This window comes from Heptranchias perlo, chromosome 2, assembly GCF_035084215.1.
Source record: "Heptranchias perlo isolate sHepPer1 chromosome 2, sHepPer1.hap1, whole genome shotgun sequence".
Taxonomy (NCBI): domain Eukaryota; kingdom Metazoa; phylum Chordata; class Chondrichthyes; order Hexanchiformes; family Hexanchidae; genus Heptranchias; species Heptranchias perlo.
Window position 1 is genome coordinate 19,751,543 of NC_090326.1, and position 24,633 is coordinate 19,776,175.

The 24,633-nt window shown below is 46.9% G+C and overlaps 1 protein-coding gene across 1 annotated transcript in view; it reads right to left on the bottom strand.

Annotated features, from left to right (window-relative positions):
• Positions 1-24,633, bottom strand: part of LOC137331880 (collagen alpha-6(VI) chain-like) — a 114,463-nt gene that overhangs the window by 19,264 nt on the left and 70,566 nt on the right. Inside the window, exons 22-30 of the mRNA XM_067995749.1 lie at positions 20,115-20,177; positions 12,187-12,237; positions 11,027-11,062; positions 10,860-10,922; positions 10,396-10,458; positions 8,720-8,752; positions 8,580-8,616; positions 7,543-7,557; positions 6,950-7,443 (exon numbers count right to left, since the gene is read on the bottom strand). Of these exons, the coding sequence (XP_067851850.1) occupies positions 6,950-7,443; positions 7,543-7,557; positions 8,580-8,616; positions 8,720-8,752; positions 10,396-10,458; positions 10,860-10,922; positions 11,027-11,062; positions 12,187-12,237; positions 20,115-20,177 (855 nt within the window). The remainder of the gene's footprint in view (positions 1-6,949; positions 7,444-7,542; positions 7,558-8,579; positions 8,617-8,719; positions 8,753-10,395; positions 10,459-10,859; positions 10,923-11,026; positions 11,063-12,186; positions 12,238-20,114; positions 20,178-24,633) is intronic.

Genomic DNA, 24,633 nt, shown 5'->3' on the forward strand with positions numbered 1-24,633 from the left:
TGAGTGCCTCCCTGGCCTGACGAGCACGCAGGTGAGCCGGTGTTCGGGCCATGGGTCGTTCCTCCTCCTCTCGCTCGTACTCCTCCTCCTCCTCCTCATTGTCGTCCTCAATGTGGGTGGCGGGTGTGCATGGGGCCTCCTCCAGCGGCACCCCTCTCTGTAGTGCCATGTTGTGCAGGGCACAGCAGACAACTATAATTCGTCCCACTCGGAGTGGCGTGTATTGGAGCGCTCCCCCGGAACGATCAAGGCACCTGAAGAGGATCTTGAGCAGCCCTATGGCCTGCTCAATTGTAGACCTGGTAGCAATGTGGCTGTCATTATATCGACGATGCGGCTCGGTACTGGGGTTCCTCAGAGGTGTCATAAGTCACGTGTGCAGGGGATATCCCTTGTCGCCGAGGAGCCAGCCGTTGCTGGTGTTGGGTGCGTGGAAGAGGGGTGGGACGGTGGACTCCCTGAGGACGAAGGCATCGTGGCAGCTGCCAGGGTATCTGGCGCACATGTGTAGGAATCTCTGGCGTTGGTCACAAATGAGCTGGGCGTTCATGGAGTGATACCCTTTCCTGTTGATGAACAGCCCTGGCTCATGTGGAGGTGTCCGTATTGCTATGTGGGTGCAATCGATTACACCCTGCACCCGTGGGAAGCCAGCCACAGCATGGAATCCAACCGCCCTCTCCGTCTGGCTGCGCTCATCCATGGCGAAGTTGATGTAGGTCGAGGCCCTGCGGAACAGCCCATCGGTGACCTGCCTTATGCACTTGTGTGCAGACGACTGAGAGACCCCGGTGATGTCCCCCGTGGCACCCTGGAAGGATCCGGAGGCGAAGAAGTTGAGGGCAGTGGGGACTTTGACGGCGACGGGTAAGAAGATGCTGCTTGGTCCATCCGGGAGCAGCTTGTTATTGAGGAGGCTGCAGATGTCGGCGACTACCTGGCGAGTGACTCTGAGCCTACGTATGCACTGCTGCTCAGAGAGGTCCATGAAGCTGAGCCTCGATCTGTAGACCCTGTGCGGAGGGTAGTGCCTCCTGCAACGCATCTCTCTCTGCGGTTGCCCTCCATCCTGCTGTGCAGGTGGGTGTGCCACAGCACCGTGTTGTGGGGATGCACGTCTCTGAGGCGGACGGCGTGGACTGCGAGGCTGGTCATGCTGTTCGTCCTCCGAGGATGTCAATGCAGCACCCATCTGGCAGGTGTAGGTCTGCGGGGTTGTGCACGGTAGAAAAGTGTGTCCTCGCACAGGGGTTGCACTTCCACGCCGGTGAATCTTCTTGCTTGGAGGAGGGTGGTGGAGGGCAGGCGTTGCCCAATGTTACGGAATGTCCTCCTGCGTTGGGGAAAGCTCTCCCCCCCAACCTGTGGAATGCACCTTGGCAGCTGCCACAGGCTGCTGGCTGCTGGAGTGAGACTGTTTCCCCCAGTATGTGAAACAGTCTGAGTTGAAGGTAAAATCCCACACTTCGTAATTAGACAGCTGCATCAGGTCATTTAATGACCTGAACAAGCAAAGTAAATACACTCAAGTGGCATCCCGCTGGCTTTAATTGCCTGCGGGATTCCCACCAGCGGGGGCTACGCACGCACCCCCGCACATCAGCGCGGAACCTGGAAGTGGCTGGGATCGAGGCGCGATCCGGTCACGCACCTGGATATCGGGATTTTCGAGGCCCCCCCGCCGAGAACGCACCGGAAACCCGCTGCTAAAATCGGGCCCATGGCAGCATGATATCATTGCTATAACAGAAACCTGGCTTAAAGAGGGGGATAATTGGCAGCTCAATATCCCTGGATGTAGAGTTTTTAGGCAGGATAGTGGGTGATAAAAAAGGAGGGGGGGTAGCATTATTGGTTTAAGAATCAATTACAGTTGTGAGAAGGGATGATATGCTAAATGGATCATCAATCGAGGCCATATGGGTTGAGCTAAGAAATAAAAAAAGGGCAGTCACACTACTAGGAGTGTAATACAGACCCCCGAATGGCAAAAGGGAGAGAGAAGAGCAAATATGTAGGCAAATTTTTGAGTCTAAAAATAAGAGGGCAATTATTGTCGGGGACTTCAACTACCCTAACACCTGGATTCAAACAGTGTGAGGGGCACAGAGGGCACAAAATTCTTAATCGGTGTCCAGGAGAACTTTTTTAGCCAGTACGTGACAAGCCCAACAAGAGGGGATGCAATTCTAGATTTAGTCCTAGGAAATGAAGATGGGCAAGTGGGTGAAGTGACAGTGCCCATATTGGGGATAATGACCACAATTCAGTTAGTTTTAGCATTATTATGGAAAAGGACAGAGTTAAATCAGGAGTAAATGTTTTAAATTGGGGGAAGGCAAATTTTACAGAACTAAGAGAAGATTTGGCAGAAGTGGACTGGACACAACTACTTGAGGAGGCGCTAAAAAGTGAAATTCTATGAATACAATGCAGACACGTCTCCTCAAAGAAAAAGGATGGCACTGCCAAATCTAGAGCACCCTGGTTGTCTAGAAGTATATGAGACAAGATAAAGCAGAAAAAGAAAGTTTATGACTGTCACAGAAAGCCTAGAGGAGTATAGAAAGTACATGGATGATGTAAAAAAGGAAATAAGGAGAGCAAAGAGAGGGCATGAAAAAATATTAGCTAGTAAGATTAAAGAAAACCCAAAGATGTTTTATCAGTACATTAAGAACAAGAGGATAGCTAAGGAAAAGGTGGGACCTATCAGGGATGATAAGGGTAACTTGGGTGTAGAGGCAGAGGGTATGGGTAGCCTTTTAAAGGAATATTTTGTCTCTGTATTCACAAAGGAAAGGGATGATCTGGACGTAGTAATTAAAGAGGAGAGGTGTGAAATATTGGATAAGGTAAACATAACGAGAGAGGAAGTACTAGAGGGACTGGAATCCTTGAAAATTGATAAGTCACCAGGGCCGGATGGATTGTTTCCTAGGCATTGAAGGAAGCCAGGGAGGAAATAGCGGATGCTCTGAGGATCATTTTCCAATCCTCACTAGGGGAGGTACCGGAGGACTGGAAGACTGCAAACATAATACCATTGTTTAAAAATGGTATGAGGGAAAGGCTGCACAATTATATACCGGTCAGTCTTACCTCGGTGGTGGGCAAACTATTAGAATCAATACTGAGAGATAGGATAAACTGTCACTTGGAAAGACATGGTTTAATCAGGATTAGTCAGCTTGGATTTGTTCAGGGAAGGTCATGCCTTACAAATCTGATTAAATTCTTTGAGGAAGTGACAAGAACGATTGATAAGGGTAGTGCAGTGGATGTTGTCTACATGGATTTCAGTAAAGTATTTGACAAGGTCCCACATGGCTGACTGGTCAGAAAGGTGAAAGCCCATGGGATACAGGGAAATGTGGCGAATTGGATCCAAAATTGGCTCAGTAACAGGAAATAAAGGGTAAAAGTCAATGGATGTCTTTGCAAATGGAAATCTGTTTCCAGTGGTGTGCCACAGGGCTCAGTGTTGGGTCCTTTGCTGTTTGTGGCATATATTATTGATTTGGACTTGAATGTAGGGGGCATGATTGGCTAATTTGCAGACGACACAAAAATTGGCCATGTAGTGATAGTGAAGAGGATAGCTGTAGACTCCAAGAAGATATCAATGGGTTGGTGGAGTGGGTGGAAAAGTGGCAAATGGAGTTCAACCCAGAGAAGTGTGAGGTAATGCACTTAGGGAGGGCAAAATGTAAAAGGGAATACGCAGTAAACAGGAATATATTGAGGGGGTAGAGGAAGTGAGAGACCTTGGAGTGCATGTGCACAGGTCCCTGAAGGTGGCAGTACAGGTAGATAAGGTTGTGAAGAAGCCATAAGGAATGCTATCTGTTATTAGCCGAGGTATAGAATACAAAAGCAGGGATGTAATGATGGGACTGTATAAAACACTGGTAAGGCCACAGCTGGAGTATTGTGCGCAGTTCTGGTCACCACATTACAGGAAGGACATACTTGCTCTGGAGAGAGTGCAGAGAAGATTTACAAGAATGTTACCAGGGCTTGAAAATTGCAGCTACGAGGAGAGATTGGATAGGTTGGGGTTGTTTTCCTTGTAGCAGAGGAGGCTGAGGGGTGACTTGATTGAGGTGTACAAAATTATGAGGGGCCCAGATAGAGTAGACAGGAAGTACCTGATTCCCCTAGCGGAGAGTTCAAAAACTAGAGGACATAGGTTTAAGCTGATTGGCGGAAGGATTAGAGGGGACATGAGGGAAAACTTCTTTACCCAGAGGGTGCTGGGTGTATGGAATGTGCTGCCCGAATTGGTGGTAGAGGCAGGGACCCTCAACTCTTTTAAAAAATACCTGGACCTGCACCTAAAGTGCTGTAAGCTGCAGGGCTACAGACCGGGTGCTGGAAGGTGGGATTAGAATGGGCACCTGGTTGTTCTTCGAGCCAGCGAGGACAAGATGGGCTGAATGGCCCCCTTCTGTGCTGTATTTTTTCTATGGTTCTATGGTCTTGCAGCCAAAACTTTGTCTGAAGTGACAGAGTGCCCTGCTGCAATAAATGAGGTTTTCTCCCCACCTGTCAAATAAACATTTGAATCTCCCACTGACTGCTGGCTGAAACATGTCTGTTGCAACAGGGAGTGTTTCCCACAGCAAGGGAAACACGCTGAGGATGCTGCAAAATCACATCCCTGCCAAGATATCTAGTCAATCAAGTAGTTTAAGTATCTCAACTATCAGAGAAACTATGCAAATTATCAACCCGCCGGCTTTAATTGCCGGTGGGACTCCCGTATTCGGGAGGCGAGCACATCCGGACGCGGAACCCAGAATTCAGTGGGTTGGAGCCGGGCTCCGAACCCGCTCAGCATTTTAGCGATTTTCGGAGTACCCCCGCCCCCAACGTACCCACTCCATCACCTGAAAATCGGCCCCATTAACTGTGTTACTTGACTTTTCCCCCCAAGGGAGGTGAAGGAAGGAATTTAGTGTTCCGTAAAATTGGGAACCAACAGGTGGTGGTGCTGCAGGGCAGTCCATGATAGAATGATCATACATGAATGGAGCCATGGATTCTCAATGGAGCACCAATGACGGAATGAATGTCCTTTTCTCACTTCAGACTTTTTCATATTCTTAAGGTCTATCCTAGATCAATCCCTTTAAATGTCCCTTCTTTTTGGACTTGGAATCTTATTTCTTTTCCTCCCATTCTGAGCCTGTAACTCAGCAAGTTGCCCTTCAAATTTGACTCAGAAGCTACTGGAGTGCTGATCTAAACAGGTGCTGAGAATATTCATGGGTACATTAATGGACCTTTGCCTATCAAATGCAGTCACTATCTTGTATTAGAGTGTATTGAAATGGATTTCATTTGAGGCCTTTGACATTGTGTGTATGGTCTGCAGGCTGAACAGGAATAACCAGTGTCAATCAGTTTAAGGAGTCAGAGAGATCTTGTGATGAATTCCAATCTTTTACACAGAGTCTAAACTGCATCAAAATGTGAATCAGGTTGGGGGGGTGGTAAAGAGAGGAGGGGGGCTTCCCATTATTCATCAACCTCAGGAAAGCAAAGCGTGAAAAGGTGATGGTATCTGACTTACTTCCAGTACTTTCATAAAAAATAATCAGGATAATTCCCTTTAACAATTAGCTAAATGGTATGTGCAAGAAGGAATTGACTCTATTGATAATGGAGAAACTTTTAAGGTTGAAGGAACTTCTATAGGAGCTAAATTGTTTGCACAAAACATCAAAGTAGGAATTGGAATTAATTTAAACTATATTTGTTGGTGGGAGGAGGTAATCCTTTGATAGCTATGGATGACTGGCTGATCAGGTGTAGGGAGATGTTGCTCAGGGCAAAGATGGGAATGCAAGCATAACAAAAAATCAACTAGGGGAAGAAGGGTGTTGAAGGAAAATGTTCTTATAGTAATGCAAGAAACAATAGGAATAAGCTTAAGAATTTGATATAAATACAGTCAATGAAAATATTGACATTTTTAGCACCACAGAAATATGGCTGTGAGATAGACATGAGATGAAGCTAAAAAGGTGTAGAATGATTCTCAAAAACAGGCCAGTGAAGTTAGATTTAGGACTGTTGTTACTATTAATGCAGAATATTATTGCTGTCAAGAACGTGTATGTAGCAACAGAAGGAGAAACAACAGAAATAATCTGTGTAGAGTGATAAACGCAAAAGAATAACTGGCAACTGCTATCAACGAGCAGTTCAAGCTGAACAACTGAATAGAAAGTGGTATAGCTGTATAGGTAAAGGAGCCTACAACAAATTATAAAAGAGATAATAGTGGGAAATTTCAATGTACTAAGGATAAAGTGATCAGATTGGAGACAACCAGAGAGGAGGAATGAAAGTGCATAAAGTGGAAGTGGAAAAATCTTGGGTTGTATTGACCATAGATGATAACATTTGGTATTATATTAAAGGTCAACAACTGCAGTACAGAGATGTAAGACCCAAGAACATCGAACTTTGGAGCTATGAAGGCAGCTTCAGGGAGGATTCAGAGAGAAGCAGAACTGGAAAATGAAATAGAATAAGCTCTGATTTTTTAAAAATACCATTTAAAGGAATATGAAAAGTAAATATTGCCCAGAAATTTTAATGCTGGCATTAATCTGTTTATTTTATATGGGTTAACCCTTCCATTAAAACAAAACAGAAAACAGAACAGAAAAATGCCATATGAAGAAGTTAAACATTCATTAATATCAACAACAAAATTTAAGGCAGATATTGAGAAACCTAATAAAAAAATAAGATAGTGCACAGTTTTACAAGCTTACTTCTCATGCACAGTGTACAACGCACACTTGGGACTATTACACACCCTATATTGGGACATGATGGGATTGTCCCTTGTACATTCCTCTGAGTGTCCAGGCTAATTACTCATCCTACTCACTGTTATAGAACGGAATAAATGGGGAAATAGTTTTCTTACCTTAAAAGCCCGTTCTACTTCTGGGATGTCCTTAAAGGAGATGATGACCGGAATGATACCTGAAGCACTGAATTGCGAGGCAGCTGTAGCTATAGTGTTGGTGTCTTTGGATCCCCCATTAGTGATAAACACAGCTATTTTCTTCACAAGGACACCATTACGAACTCGTTTAAAAGTATTTCTTGCAACAAACTGCATACCAATGCCGATATTCCGTCTTCTGGTTGATCGTTCATGTGCTAGTTCTTCTAATTCTTTCAGAAGTAATTGTTTTTTCTTAAAGTCTGAAAATCGAATGAAAGGCCTTGCTACATTATTGTATGTAAGAACCGCCACACGAGCACCGATGGGACAATTGTTTTCAGCGATGTTAATGTTCTGCAGCAAATTAATTACAATTCCCTTCATCCTTTCAAATATAAGTGGTGTGACATCAGCAGACATGTCCAGAGCGAACGCCAGCTCCGTGGGATATGCAGGGCACTCTCCTCTTCCTGGAACAATCCAAAAGCAGTTAGTACTTATGAACATCATTTAAGTAAGAAATCAGTTTAAAAGTATGGTTGTTGTGATACTCAATAAGGGTTACTTACTTTGTGAACAACAAGCTATAGGAAAAAAAAGGGAAAAATAAAATTAACAGTTGAGGGCACACTAATTAAGGTTTCATTCATCTTCCATTATTATCTAATTAGCTTGAATGTAAACTGAGCTCATTTGTTCAGGTGCTATGGTGTCTGAAATTTTAATTGTGGATTGTTAACTTGTGCATGAAGCAGATATACTGGTTTATAACTTCACCTGAAAGTTTGCTGAGCCAAGTGCATCATAGTGTCATTCACTTACTATATTTACTTGTAACAAATGCAGCTTACACACCAGCATATCCTTACTGCATTATGAGTTAATTGACTTTGGTCACTGACTTTTCACTGGAAATGGTTGACTTGGGAAAACAAATTCGAAACAATATCTATTGAATATCTATTGAATTTTGTTCAACACAGAAAGACGACATTCAGAAGGAGCACCAGGATGCAGGATAAAATCATTGTGAGCTGCGATCTCAGTTTTAATGAACCACTGCTTCATTTGCTTCTTTTCACCTGTCCATTGTACTGTGCACACAACTAATGGAAAATCTTCCGCTGTTTCAATATATATAACATCCACCTTATTAACATATCATTACTTAACTTATTATGACCCAAGAAGGAAAAAAACAATAGAATTTCTGACATTCTTCACTGACAAAGCATCACATATTAACTGCTGTTGCCTCCACAACAACAGTTATTGCCTGCCAACATGAAAATGCAACCTAATGTGGCTTTCTTCAAACATTTCCATCAAGACTCACTCTGTGCTATGTTGGTCAATCATTTAAGATATTTGATGGAAAGCTGCAAGTTAAAACACAGGAGGAAATGGAAAGCCTTCATGTTTCAACAAACAGATATTTCAACATTGTCTGGACTTGTTGTTCCAAGGAAGCCTACACATTGTGGCACCTTTGTAAACTCTGTAAGCCTACATATACGTAGATAATAAGTTGCTTGGATGGCAAGCTGCTGCTAAGAACAGATGTGAATGGACCGACATATTTGTAGCTTTTAAAAAACATACTTACGACAGTTAGTTCGCACCATTGATATGAGGTCACATGGCTGTAATGAAAATATGAAATTTAAGGCTTAAAATGCAAACATTAAATAAAATGTATGAATTAATGTTGCCATCAATAACTGCTTATACAGATAGGTTACATACCCTGTATGGAGGGCCTGATGGTCCTCTGGGGCCCTAGAATGATCAAAAATAGTTTCTTAGAATAAAATCAGATTTCCTCACTTATGTTTACAGAACATTGAGGTATAATATGAAAAATTCTAAGCATAAAGAAGCTGTAGGCAGTAACAAAGGCAAAATATCAGAGGATTTGAATGGTGTCTAAAAACTTTCATTAGGAACATATCCAGCATATTTGTCATTGAACAGAATATCACGTAAGTGAATGTTACTCTAGTAATTCCAGTTTTATCCAAAGCAAGGTCTTAAGGAACAGTCCAAAATTAATATCAAGTGAACCTAGAAATGAGAAGACATTTTTCCTCACAGAATAGTGAGTTTGTAGAATAGCCTCCCAGCAGAAGCACTAATCTGGTCTTGACTAACTCCTTTGAAAAAAGCTGGATAACCATTGGGTTAGGATATGATTGAGGATTATGGAGATAAATAGACAGATAAGTAGCTAAGGAACATTGTGGCTTCTGTGGTTTTATGATCAAGGAAATGTCATCTGTGAAAAGTAACCAGTCAGAGTTGAACAGTGGAGATATGGGAATGGATATTCTGTAGTTTTATTTGATTCCTTTGGGGACATTTTGCAAAATTTTCTCTGGAGTGATGAAATAATTGAGGTAGAGTCTATGATCGTTTGGATTATACATGTTATAGATGTTTTCTTATCTTCTTACACATGTGCATTAAATCTGCATAACCAAGCTTGGCAACTGTGCTTGGGAGATGCTGAGGATGTGATGAGTGCATTCCCTATAAACACCTTTGATTTGAAGATGATGATATTTCTATGGGATGATGAATACACAGGAGTTGCTAAACCAAATAACACTGCCTGCTCCTTCATATCTACCATACTTGTAGGGTGACTATATTTTTCTCCAGTTTTTTCCCCATCTCTCCTGGAGATGCTGGAATATGATTCCACAGGTGCCAGCAACCCTTTGGTAGATCACCCAACTGGTCATTCTTCCTGCAAGCCTGGATTGTGAATGTTGGTAGATTATTTGACTGTGGACGGTGTCACAGCCAGAGTTCAATTTTATTCCCACCTGACCTCCACATATAATTTCCTGCAGGGTCACTGGATAACAATTAGGAGTAGAAAGCCTTGTGGTATAGCTCTAAACTATAGCTCCAGACTATTACCATGCTGTATGGTATATTTCAACTCACAACAACTTGCATTCGTACAGTGCCGTTAACAGAGGAAAACATCCCAAGGGGCTTCACAGAGGTTTAAAAAAATGGACACTAAGTCAAAGAAGGGGATATTAGGAGGGGTGACCAAAAGCTTGGTCAAAGAGCTGGGTTTTAAGGAGGCTCTTCTTGGAGGAGAGGGAGGTGGGAGAGAATTGCAGAGCATGGGGCCTAGGCAGCTGAAGGCACTAAACTTTCAAATTTAAATATTCATTAATTGCTGCATGCCAGTTATTTAAAATATCTTTTCAAAACACTTGGCTGTGTGTTTCCACATGTTCAACAAATTCAGATATAAAAACATTGAGGAGAATAGTGTAACCTATAAACAGCAGGACAAGTGCAAAGATCTGTGTGATATTTTTAAGTATCTGTATACATGTGGATTAGTACATTGGTGACTTATTAAATTTAAATTAAATGACTAGCATATCTGTACATCTTACCTTTAGTCCGAGAAATCCAAACTCTCCTGGTTCACCAGGATCACCAGGATCACCAGCACTACCCTAAAAATAGTGAGCATATCACACTGATTAATGGGGAATCTTATTTATTGATTATCATTAGATGATTACTAATAGCACTGGAGTTATACATGGGTGCTGCTACTTTAATTATATTATTAATATACTGGAAATTTTATTCTTCACTAATTCTTTGTTCCAACTTTATACTTTTGGACCATTTTCATAACTTGTTTCCTTTTGAAAATATTTTAATAAATTCCTTATATCTCAGTTTGTAATAACATGAGCATAATGCCAACTAAACTGTAATAATCCTATATTTTATATAAAAAAGTGCTATGGACTGTAAATAATGAGCTTAATTATTAGACAACAGTAATTTTGATTTTTAAAAAGTCATCTATGCTTTAAGAATTTTATGTTTTAAATTAAGTTTCTACCCTGTTCCCTCTCATCCCTTGGGGTCCTTGTTCTCCACTTTGACCAGATTTTCCATCTTCTCCCTAAAACCATGATAACAAATGTAGAATAAAGAACAGGTTATCTTCTGTAGTAAACAATCCAAAGCTGAGATACAAATAGCTCTTCTTATAAACATTAGAAGTACCTTTTGACCAGGGTTTCCTAGGGATCCTCCATCTCCCTGCAGGATACAAAAAAAAAATAACTTTTCGCCTGCAAGTTAGGAGAAGACTATCATTTTTCGCATGTGTTGAAACATGATAATATAGAGCTAGAAAATGGATAATATTTTTGATTTTGCACCATATGATAGCATTAAACATCCCAGTGCCAATTGTTAGATGGGTGGAATGTAGCTGTTCTATACTGTTCAATCAATCTTCTTATCCCGGTTCCAGGAAGTCACCTTCTGCAGAATTTCCATAATAATTCTAATTCGCATATATGGGGAAGATTTTCCCCAGTTGCATATGTTAGCTACATCATAAACACTCTGGAAAGATTTTCTTTGTTAGCTATCTCTGGTGAAATTGTAAAAAATGTTCTGTAGAATGGCTTTATGATTTCACTAGAACCATTAACATGAGGGAGAGATGGGAGGATTTTAACCTTACTTTTAATAATACAGGATAATAATATGCTAACCAGGTTATTACTGTTACCTTTGTTTTCTTTTGTTTTCACAATCAAGTAAATTTCTTAATGTGGGTGTGGCATCACCCAGTTGGAACAGAGGGATATTAGACTCCTTTTGTGTACAAGAATCCACTTAACAAGATTTTAATATTTAGGAACATAGGAACAGGAGTAGGCCATTCAGCCCCTCGTGCCTGCTCCGCCATTTGATAAGATCATGACTGATCTGTGATCTAACTCCATATACCCGCCTTTGGCCCATATCCCTTAATACCTTTGACTGCCAAAAAGCTATCTATCTCAGATTTAAATTTAACAATTGAGCTAGCATCAATTGCTAAATTTGTTAATTGCTATTTGTTAATTGCTTAAATGCTATTATAAATAAAAAACAGCTTCTTACTTGTCTTAACTTCACCATTATTGCAGAGGTGAGAGAGGAAAATTGGCATAACCTATGCTACATGATCCCACGCACGGAGTGTGTGCGGTCTGTGTGAGAATGTAGGTGGGTGGGGGTGTACTGGTACAACAAGGTAAAAATCAGATCCCATCTTGCTCAATAATAATTCACTAGTTAAAGGCACATTTCTTAAAACAGAAAGCAAACAGGAAACTTTTCTGGATGCAGAACTAAAGTACATCAGTAATATGATTTTATTTTGTTACCTTTTTTCCTTTTGAGCCTTGAGGACCAAATCCATCTCTGCCATCCATTCCCTGAGTGATAAACAACATCATGTTGGTACATAGTCCAATATTGTTTAGTTTGGTGATTCCTTGGTGGAATTTGACAATCATGGACCTGATTCTCTGAGGCTTGCTGCAATGCCTTACTGCTAATCAGTGCTGGTCAGAAAATCAGGCTTGTGTAAGCTTAAAAAACAGGGTTAAAAATTACAGTAGTTCCCTAAGTTCACTTTTCTGTGAATCTACCACAGGAGAACCTCAAAGCAACTAATAAAGGGCTCTTTTTCAAAGAGTAACAGACATAACAACTGGCCTGGTATTCAGGCTTGTACTGAGCAATGATTCAGCAATATGGCTTCAGACTTTTATTAATGTCTCTTTGCAACACCAAATTTGATCTAGACACCTTTGCAGAATTTGAACAGAGTTTTCACACTTCAGCTAGAAGGCTGTACCCAGTGTTATGCTTGATAAAATGTGTGCTGATCATACACACAATCCTTGCCAGCTCAAACAGTGGTCACATCCTTTATATGGTCCTGCAGCTCTCCTGTTCACTCAATTTCTTTAAACACTATTGGCTCCTTTGTGTTTCTCTCGAGCCTTAAAATGTCATTGCCAAAGTTTATCCTTTCCTTAATGGATAGTTTAATGCTCACAACACCGTCAATTAAGTTGTCAGTTTCATTGGCACATGCATCATGGACTAACAAATCATCTCACTTTGCCATTTTTTTATGACATTAACGGACACTGTGACTGGCAATCATAAACACAGATTGGAGAATCCGACATGGAAGTCAGTGCCCCTGATCTACGCTGCTCCTGATTAATTTTAATCCTGGGTCTTTGCAGCCCAGTACCGAGCACATGAGCATGATTTTTAGTCGGAGCTGGAAACCCAGCACGTAGGTAGATGTCCGCGTGGGGAACCCGGAAGTCAAGTGAGTACACGCAATCTGCGATCACGACTCAATTGGAGGTAATTAATTATGCTTCTGGGTTCCCTGCGTGCCACCCAGTTGGGGGGGAGAGGAGCCACGAATCGGAGAGGAGGGAGGGTGGGAGAGATCATGGACCATGGATGACATGGGGGAGAGGGGGCGTGGAGAAGATTGCGGGGGGTGGGGGGTAAGTGATCAGGTCGGGAGAACAGTCGGAGGTCAGAGAAGGCTGGAGGCATCGAAGAACACTGGAGACTTCCGAAGGCTGGAGAAGATCACGGGGCTGGTCGGAGACATCGGAGGGGGAGGGGGAGGGAGGGAGGGGGGGGATCGGAGACATTGTGGAGGGGGGGGGGCTCGGAGACATCGGAGGACAGGGGGTTGGCCATGGGGGAGGCCTACAATCTGGGGGTGGGAGGGGGGTCAGATGATCGTGGGGGTCCGATCATGCCAGGTGAGCTTGTTGGGCCTGGATGAAGAACTCCTGCTCCTCCGGCCCACAAGCAGTGCAATAAAGGCACTCACCTCATGGAATCCGGCCCTTCCCACCTCGTCTCACCTGACGAGAATCAGAAGCAATGGGAAACCCATCCAGGTACGGTTAAATATGTTTTACCTTTAAAATCCACAAAAAATTGAGTGCCTCAACTATCGCAATGAGGTACATTGTCCCTTCAACATCCAAACGTGCCTGGGCTAAACCCGGAAGTGGGCATGTTGGAGCTGGGTTGCAGTCCCACTTCAAAAAGCTGTTATTTTTACCCCTCACCCACTCCCAATCCATCCATTCTTTGGGGTTAAAATTACCCCTCATGGGTCAGTGACAGTGGAAATATTGCCACCAGCTCAAAGTTGTGTGAGAGTGAAGGAAGTGTCAGAGGACCATGAAGATATTGGTGTTAACACTAGAACCATAACAGTCTAATTTAGACCCACGTATGTGGTCCAAACGACTCAATCTAAACCTTTAAAATGTGAAACCGAAAAGGAAAGGATATTTTATATAAGCAAATTACTCATGATGTCCACAAGGGGGAAGTAAAGCATCATTTTTTAAAAACGTTTCTCAGCTGGGTCACAGATGCCTTTTCTTTTGTTACTATGTCGGAAATATTTCCCAAGCACATTAAATACTGTACAAACTTTCACATTTAATAAATTACTTATTAAAATTAGACAACAAGCTCCTCTGATGGCTTAGCTAATTAAAACATTGGGTATTTGAGCCAGACAGACCAGGTTCATTGGTTAAGGGCTCGATTTTACAATGGTGGTGGGTTGGCAATGGGGTGGGGGGGGGAGAGGCGGGGGCGGGTGAAGGTGCGCATGGCAACGCGACAGGGAAGGGGCGAGAAAGAGAGAGGGCCAGACGTTATCCGGCGCTGGAACAGAAGACCGGGGTGGGGGGGAGAGAGTGGAAGATCGGAGGGAAGAGGGGAAGATCGGGTGGGGGGGGGGAGAGGGGAAGATCGGGGGGGGAGAGGGGAACATCGGGGGGAGAAAGGGGAAGATCGGGGGGGGGAGAGGGGAAGATCGGGGGAGGGGAGAGGGGAGGATCGGGGGAGGGGAGAGGGGAAGATCGCGGGGGAGAGAGGGGAAGATCGGGGGGAGAGAGGGGAAGATCGGGGGGAGAGAGGGGAAGATCGCGGGGGAGAGAGGGGAAGATCGGGGGGAGAGAGGGGAAGATCGGGAGGGGAGAGGAGAAGATCGGGGGAGGGGAGAGGGGAAGATCGGGGGAGGGGAGAGGGGAAGGTCGGGGGAGGGAGAGGGGAAGGTCGGGGGGAGAGAGGGGAAGATCGGGGGGAGAGAGGGGAAGATCGGGGGGGGAGGGGGGAAGATCGGGGGGGAGAGGGGAAGATCGGGGGGAGGGGAAGATCGGGGGGAGGGGAAGATCGGGGGTGGAGAGGGGAAGATCGGGGGGGGAGAGGGGAAGATCGGGGGAGCGAGGGGAAGATCGGGGGGGCGAGGGGAAGATCGGGGGGGGAGAGGGGAAGATCGGGGGGGGAGAGGGGAAGATCGGGGGGGAAAGGGGAAGATCGGGGGGGAGAGAGGGGAAGATCGGGGGGGAGAGAGGGGTAGATCGGGGGGGGTTGAGGGGAAGATCGGGGGGGGAGTGGGGAAGATCGGGGGGGGAGAGGGGAAGATCGGGGGGTGAGAGGGGTCGATCGGGGGAGGGAGGGGAAGATCGGGGCGGAGAGAGAGGGGAAGATCGGGGGGGAGAGGGGAAGATCGGGGGGGGAGAGGGGAAGATCGGGGGGAGAGAGGGGAAGATCGGGGGGGCGAGGGGAAGATCGGGGGGGGAGAGGGGAAGATGGGGGGGGAGAGGGGAAGATCGGGGGGGTTGAGGGGATGATCGGGGTGGAGAGGGGAAGATCGGGGGGGAGAGGGGAAGATCGGGGGGGAGAGAGGGGAAGATCGGGGGGGTTGAGGGGATGATCGGGGGGGAGAGGGGAAGATCGGGGGGGAGAGGGGAAGATCGGGGGGGAGAGGGGAAGATCGGGGGGGAGAGGGGAAGATCGGGGGGGAGAGGGGAAGATCGGGGGGGAGAGGGGATGATCGGGGGGGAGAGGGGAAGATCGGGGGGGGAGAGAGGGGAAGATCGGGGGGGAGAGAGGGGAAGATCGGGGGAGAGAGGGGAAGATCGGGGGGGAGAGGGGAAGATCGGGGGGGAGAGGGGAAGATCGGGGGGGGGAGAGGGGAAGATCGGGGGGGAGAGGGGAAGATCGGGGGGAGAGAGAGGGGAAGATCGAGGGGGAGAGAGGGGAAGATCGGAGGGGAGAGAGGGGAAGATCGGGGGGAGAGAGGGGAAGATCGGGGGAGAGAGGGGAAGATCGGGGGGGGAAAGAGGGGAAGATCGGGGGGGAGGGGAAGATCGGGGGGGAGAAGGGATGATCGGGGGGGAGAGAGAGAGGAAGATCGGGGGGGAGAGGAGAAGATCGGGAGGACATTGGGGGACGTTTGGGGGGAGATCGGGGGGGAGAGAGGGGAAGATCGGGGGAGAGAGGGGAAGATCGGGGGGGGAGAGAGGGGAAGATCGGGGGAGAGAGGGGAAGATCAGGGGGAGAGGGGAAGATTGGGGGGGAGAGGGGAAGATCGGGGGGGGAGAGAGAGAGGGAGATCAGGGGGGGAGAGGGGAAGATCGGGGGGGGAGAGGGGAAGATCGGGGGGGAGAGGAGAAGATCGGGAGGACATTGGGGGACGTTTGTGGGGAGATCGGGGGGGTGAAGAGGGGGGCATCGGGTTAAGACCGAGGGGTGAAGAGGGAGACATCGGGGGAGGGGTGAAGAGGGGGACATCAGAGCGGGAGGCATTGGTCTTTGGAGCAGGTTTCAAAGGTAGATTCAGTTAGTGTTATCACTTCCTTCTATGATGTTTTATTTCATTTATTTAGTTTCTTTTTCCCCGATCCGGCCCTTCACGTCTGGTTTCACTAGGCGTGAATCAGAAGCGGTGGGCAAGCCGCCCAGGTAAGTTAAAAATCGTTCCAATCCCTTCATCTGTCACAGGTAAAATGCCTAAAGTACCTTAATGAGCTACATTTGGCTCTTTAACTGACATCCCGCCGGCTTTAATTGTCGGCGGGACTTCCGTTTTCGGTAGGTCCCTGGGAAACTCAGAAGTCAGCGGATTGGAGCCGGCTTCCGAACCCGAATGGGATTTCCACAATTTTCGGAGCCTCGCCAGCCCACAACGCACCCGCAATTGCCTCCTAAAATCACCCCCTATGACTCTGGGGAGATAATTTTAACCCCCAAGAATGGGTGGGTTGGGGATGGTTGTGAAGGTAAAAATTATAAAAATGTAAAACCCGCCTCCAACCCACCCACTTGAGGTATTAACAGGCAGGTCGGGGAGGCCGACGACCAACCCACTCTCAGGAGGCGGGTCAGTCAGTGAAATCTTTTAAGGAGGCTGGATGCCTCCATTTTAATAGGTTTTTTATTTTTAACTCCTGGGGGCCGGGATTCTCGGGCCTTCTGATTCACGTTACATAAGAGGAGACGGGAAGGGCCGGAACAACGGGTAAGTGCCTTTGTTTCACTGCTTGTGGGCCAGAGTGCTTCCTCCAGGCCCAACAAGCTTACCTGCCGCAATCCCACACAAGCGATCGGCCAACCCCGCCCCCCATATCCGTCGACCCCTCCCCCCACGATCTCCGACCCACCCCACGATCTCCGACCCCCGCGATCCCCGACCTCCCCCCACGATCTCTGACCCCACCTCCCCCACGATGTCCAACACCCCCCCAGTATCTCCGACATCCCCCACGATGACCGCCCCCCCCACTTTGATGACCGGACCCCTCTCCTCCCGATGACGACCCCCCTCCTGATGTCCGGCCCCAACCCCCCCCTCCCCCCACAGCTGTCCCACTTACCTGGCATCTGCTCACTGGCTGCTTTCCTGTCCAAACAGGCAGCCAGCCTGTCAATCATGCTGCCTGTTGGGTGGGAAAACGGCTGAAAAAGTCGTCAAGACACCCAAAAAACCCGTCCGGAAATCCTCCCCCCCACCGACTCTCTTCGCGGCCCCAAGTAAATATTGGGGCCTGGGTATCTGAGCCATACAGACCAGGTCCACTGGTTAAGACGATGGGTAGTTGAAGTGGGCAGGAGTGGGATTTCAGGAGACAGGAGACCGCCCCCAGGGGCCTGAGGGAACGATCCCCAGCAGTAAGGTAAGTCTGTTGCGGGCAGGGGGGAGCCCGGGCAAAGGAGGCCCAAGGTTTTCTTGTGGGCCGGGACGAGCACTCATGCTCCTCTCAGCCCACAAGGAGATGGTAAAATCATTTAAAAGTTAAACTTACCTCGGCCTCTTCTGGCCCATTCTTGCTCGGTTTCACTGATGGCTTCTGGACTGTCCACGATTTTTTGTTAAAATCGTATCGGTGTCTTAGGAACATAGGAACAGGAGTAGGCCATTCAGCCCCTCAAGCCTGCTCCGCATTCAATTTGATCATGGCGGATCTGCATCTTAACTCCATACACCCACTTTGGTTCCCTAACCCTTAATACCCTTGCCTAACAAAAATCTTTCAATCTCGGTTTTGACATTTTCAATTGACCCCCAGCCTCAACAGTTTTCTCAGGGGGTGTGTTCCAGATTTCTACTACCCTTTGTGTGACTATGTGCTTCTTGACATCACCCCTCAATCTAATTTTAAGGTTTTTCCCCCTTGTTCTGGACTTTCTCACCAGAGGAAATGATTTCTCTCTATCTACCCTATCAAATCTTTTAATCATCTTAAACACTTAAATTAGATCACCCCTTAATCTTCTATATTCAAGGGAATAAAAGCCTACTTTCTGCAACCTGTCCTCATACTTTAACTCTTTTTGCCCTGGTATCATTCTGGTGAGTCTGCGCTGCACCTCCTCCAAGGCCAGTATATCCTGCCTGAGGTGGTGCCCAGAACTGAACACAGTACTCCAGCTGTGGCCTGACCAGAGCTCTGTACAGCTGCAACATAACTTCCACCCTTTTGTATTCCAGCCCTCGAAATAAAGGTCAACATTCCATTCGCCTTTTTAATTATTTTTTGTATCCGTCCATTAGCTTTTAATGTTTTCTGCACTTGGATCCTTAAATCTCTCTGCTCATCCACAGTTCCTAACGTCTCATCATTTAGAAAATACTCTGATCTATCTTTCTCAGGTCCAAAGTGGATGACCTCACACTTTCCCACTTTAAACTCCATCTGCCACAGGTCTGAATCACATCACCGGGCCCCGGTATTCCAATATTCATGAGGCCCCCGCCTACCTGTAGCGGGTGGCCACGATGCTCCCGAAAACCCCAGGAGTTAAAACGGCGGGGTGCAAACGTAGCAGGAACGCAGCTGCCATTTTAATCCCTCACCTGAACCGTTCACATCCAGTGGGCAGGGTTAAAATTAGGACTTGGACTGCTGAGATGCACAGACATGATAACCAGGCCATTTCTGTACTGCTAGCTGATCTCAGCTGGGGCAGTGGTTAGGAACGCTGTAATTATCCTTACTGTCCCCGAGGTAGGGAAAGGAAAATCAGCCAGAGTTCTTGCTCCTGTATTTGCATAGCCTGCCAACACAAACTGTCCCAGGATTGTGCTTTTTTTTTGTTTTCTTTGCCTCTCCTAGGCAATTACTTGGCTGCAGTTGGGTGGGAGCATCTTGATGCTTAATTGCAACATGGCTGTATTGGACAAATGGTCATATGTTCGTAGTAGCCATTTGGATGACGTACTGGAGGCTGCCAGACATCTGCAGAACTGTGTGTCTCAGCACAGGTCAACAGTTTAGGAGAGGAAGGGAGTGGAGAAATTGGTGGGAGAGAATGGAGGGGGGAGAAAAAGACAAGCCTTTCAGAAATTAAGGTAGATCTCCAAACCTGTCATCTCATGCTTAGGTCGACACCTGCAGGTAAATTGTGCAGGACACCTGCAGCACTGAGGTGAGCACGTCCAATTCACACTAGCAGAAATTTGGGAGTGCCACAAATCGAGCCTGTTTACCTCCACTCCGGACTTTGTGATCCACACTCCCAGCAAGTGAGGCTTCACGCTGGGAGTTCAGCCTCGTAAAATTTACTTCGCTGTATTAGATCAAGATTAGGGGTCTCTCGATTATCAGTCAACTTCCATTATCCACCAAGAGTTCTTTTCCATTATGGGAGTTAATTGAGTTTCTACGAGACATAAGGGTAGAATTTCCGAGGGGGTTTCCCTGATCGCCAGCCATAACTGCTGCGTGCAATCAACGGAAACCCTGGAGAAATGATGTAAGTTGCCATTTACGCTGTCCCTCTGTGACTTCTGCCGAAGTTACAGCAGGGGATGGGAAGAACCCCAGCAGAAATTCCAGGTGATGTATTTAATGGGGAGGAGCTCTGCAACTTTATTTCTATTTCTCACTTGAATCATTTGTTAGCTGCAAATTTTCACCAGAGAATAAGTAAAAAGATTTAAGAAAAAAAAAGAACTCACCGTTAACCCCCGGGGTCCAGATGGTCCTCTTACACCTTTGTCCCCAGGGTTTCCAGGGTCACCCTATTAAAACATTTCCATGGGGTAATTAATATTATATTAATGACATAATTATATCTTTCTATTCTGATTTTTGTTGATCAATTGGGTAAGTGTCTGACATTGGGAGCCCATCACCATGTTTAAGAATCTCCAACCCAAGCTACTGAAAAATTGACACAGAGTTTTCTGTTCGCCTGACATGCAATGATGCAGTGCATACTCTTTCTCTTAGAGACATATTTTATTTAACTGAATTCAGAGAACTTAGGCACAGATGCACAGAGACAAAACTTAGGGACCCCCCACGTTTGCTTAGGGTACTGCTGGAGTTTAACCATCTCACAACACTAAGTTTTGCTGCTGTTTGTGCAGTAAGGATTACCCTAGCTTATTGCATTGCCTTGCAGGGTTAACTGGAGTAGGGTGGGAAGAATTGCATCCCTAGTAATGGGTCTCCTTCTCCATGTGCTATTGATAAGCCAGGCTGGCTGATCAATTGTCAACAGTTCCCTGGAGCACTTCACTTATCAGTTATCAGCTATCGGTTTACCAAGCTTACCAAGCTGAATTTAGTTCCAATTTTCTAGCTATCTTGGAGCCATCTCAACCATGAAGAGACCCCCACCCCCCTTACCTCTCCCCAAGAAAAACAGTCATTAGTTATTCAATAGACATTGAGAAGCATAGGTTTTAGCCCTTGCTAGGTGGACAGCAGGAAATGGGAAGCATGGTGAACAGCACAATTCCCCATCATCTCCTAACCGCAGCATAGATACACACCATATCCCATTGAACCGGTTGAGATGCACAGCATCAGCAGGAGGTGTGGATCTGCAGCAAAATATGCTTGCCTTTCTGCAACCCATTCATGGTAAGGAACAAACAAATGAACATATGAGCGCATGTTCTCCGACCCAGTCTCCAGGTAATATCTCCAAGCAGCTCTCATTCCAAATCTGAGAGTTTTTTCTCTCTCAGCTATAGGAGGGATAACCACTTTTCAGCATGTTAGAAGGCCCTGTAAGGGGCAACTTATGGGACACAATTTTAATATGCCGACGGGAAGAGTCCGGGCGGGGGTGGGGGGTGATTTGTGGGCACCAAACCCGGAAGGGTAGTAGGCGGGTTGTGATGCAATCGCAACCCTAATGAGGCCAATCAAAGCCTCGTCCAGGTTTCGGGCCCAGCATCCAGCCTGATTGACTGGCTGGCTGCCGTCAGGAGCTGCACATCCGAGGCGGGGGTGGGGGGGGGTTGGAGAAAGAGAGCGATAGAGACGTCATCAGCAGTTAGGATAGAAATGAGGGAGGGTAACAAAGATCAGAGGGCAGACATCAGGATAAGAGGGCAGACATCGTAATCAAGATCAGAGGGCAGGCATCGGACATCGGGATCAGAGGGCAGACATCGGATATCGGGATCAGAGGGCAGACATCGGACATCGGGATCAGAGGGCGGACATTGGACATCGGGATCAGAGGACAGACATCGGACATCGGGATCAGAGAGCGGACATCGGGATCAGAGTTGGGGGGAAGGCTCCAGGCAACATCGTTTTTAAGGTGTGTTTATTTAATTTGTTTGCAATGGGAAATGTAATTTTATTTATTTAGTGTATTTTTCATTGATCCGGCCCTTCATGCCAGGTTTCACTAGCCGTGAATTGGAAGCCGTGGGAAAGCCGCCCAGGCAACGTTAAAATCTTTTTAGGTGTCCAATACACAAACAATAAACTACTTTAAGTAGCTCAATGAAGTACATTTGCTCCTTTAATTTTCAGCCTGCCAGATTTAAGTGGGGGCAGGACTTCCTGTTGACTGATTTTCGCACGCACACAGATTTGCCTGAGTTTCATTCAAAAATGTGCGGGTTCCAGCTAGGATGTCTGCCCGCTCCCAAAAACAGCGATTTTGATTGCCCCTGCATCCCCAACCCACCTGTTTTTCCCTTTTAAAATTGTACCCATGGGGCCCGATGTTAGCAGGGCTGCGGGTTCTCGGCGGGGGGGCTATCAGGTGCGTGGGTAGTAGCATCCAATCCACTAATTGGAGCCACTTACCTGCTCCTCCAGGTTCCCCACTGTTGATCTGCGCGTCGGGCGGGCTGTGCATGCACAGTAAGATCTGTCAGCTGGAGGCACTCTATTTAAAGAGGCAGTCCTCCACTGACAGATGCTGCAACAAATAGCAAAAATTACAGCATGGAGCAGCCCAGGGGGAAGGCTGCTCCCAGTTTAATGATGCCTCACTCCAGGTATCAATACATGGGGTGAGGAGGAGGGGGAGGACAGAGATCTTCCTCCCGGCGTGCGGGTGGAAGCGGCCTGCCTCTGCCACCAGGAAGGCCTGGCTCGAGGTGGCAGAGGAGGTCACCAGCGTAACCAACATATCGCTCACCTGCATACAGTGCAGGAGGCGCTCCAATGACCTCAGACGGTCAGCCAAAGTGAGTACACGTAGTCTTTCCCCTACACTCCATCTGCCACATCACTGCCCCCACCCCACATCTCCTTCAGCACTGCCAACACAACTCTGTCACATCACCCCTCATACCCACTCAAACCTCATCCTCATCTTACCTGCACCTACTCACCTCGCCAGTACTCATCCCGCCACTACCACTCAACCCAATCGTCATACAATCTCATGGCTCTCTCTCATACTCACCCTCTCGTGCGTCTCTTTCACAGCCAGCCTCACTCAGCCTGCCACCACCTGTGCTGCAGCCACAGGGCATGCATCACATATGTGCATTAGGCAGCATAAGGCAAACGTGTCGTGAGCATGAAGGGGATGCACAAGGGTGTTTGAGGGTTTGTCATGGTTGTTACTTATATTGAATTTCTGAACAACTCACATTACATATTATATTGGCACCACTACTGCCATGTCTTCACGTATCCTGTCTGGTTTGTGCAATAATGCCCTCTCCTGAGGATCACTGTGAGGACCCAAAACTGATGCCACCCAGTGTGTCACTGCAGAGTGGGTGTAGGTGTATTTGCAGGGCTCTTTTGCGCAGACGACTGAGAGACATCAGCGATGTCCCCGGTTGCACCCTGGAAGGATGCGGAGGAGAAGTTGTGGAGGGCAGTGGTGACTTTGACAGCGACAGGTAAGAAGATGGTGCACGGGCCAGCCAGGAGCAGCTCGGCATGAAAGAGGCTGCAGATGTCCACGACCACATGTCGAGTGACTCTGAGCCTCCGTGTGCACTGCTGCTCAGAGAGGTCCAGGAGGCTGAGCCTCGGTCTGTGGACCCTGTGGCGAGGGTAGTGCCCTCTGCGACGCATCTCTCTCTGCGGTTGCCCTCCCTCCTGCTGTGCAGGTGGATGTGTCACAGCACTGTGTTGTGGAGCTCCACGTGTCAGAGGTGGATGGCGTGGATGGCGAGGCTGGTGAGGCTGGTGATGCTGTTCGCCCTCCGAGGAGGTCATGACTGCAGCTACGGCGGCCCCCATCCGGAAGATGTACATCTGAGAGGGTCCGCAAGGTAGGTACATGTCTCTGGACCCCGGGGTAAGTGTGCAGGTTGGTGACTTTGACTGTCAGGAGGAGGGTGGTGGAGGCCAAACTTTGTCCCAAGTGACAGAGTGGCCTCCTGCAATGGGTGAGGGTCTCCCCCACCACCTGTCAAATGGACCTTTGCAGCTGCCACAGGCTGACAGCTGCAACACGTCCATTTGACCTGGGAGTGTTTCCCCCAGTATGGGAAACAGTCCCAGTTTGCTCTAAAATCCCACATAATCCTTTAATCAGGTCAGTTAATGGCCTGAAATACCTAAATAAATACCTTCAAGTGGAACCCCGCTGGCTTTAATTGCCTGCGGGATTCCCACCAGCGGGGGCTGCGCGCCCACGCCGGCGCGTCAGCGGGGAACCCGGAAGTGCGCGAGTTCGGGGCGGGCTCCGGTACCGCGCCAGGATTCTCCGAATTTTGGAGCCCCTCCGCCAGGAATGCACCCGATAGTGGGTGCTAAAATGACGCCCTTGATGTGCCTGCTGCTTTGATGTGGTGCAATTTTTATTGAACTGGCACAAAGAAGTCTGAAAGTTATCACTATACCACACCAACTTTTTTAGAAGAAAAATCTGGAATGGAAGAGGCAGTGATTGGAGGGAAAATCAATGATGGTGAACTTTAACCTTTTCTTATATTTATGGGATGATTTATCTGTATACTTATGTGCCTGAGAATGTACCAAGAAAAATGAAGACAGCGAAACACCTTAAAGGAGAAGGAAACTGCAGATATTGTTAATTTAAAGTAGTCCTGCCATTCAATTGCCTTCTCATTTAGGCTATTTCATTGTCTGTATTTTTCTTGGTGCATTCTCAGGCATATATATAAAAAAGGAAAAGTTATGAAAGTACCCTGTCTGTTTGGAAACATTCAGGTTGATTTTCTGACTTTTCATGTGACAGTAATCTTAAATGACTTCAGATATCAAATCAAACAGGAATGCCACAGTTTCCAA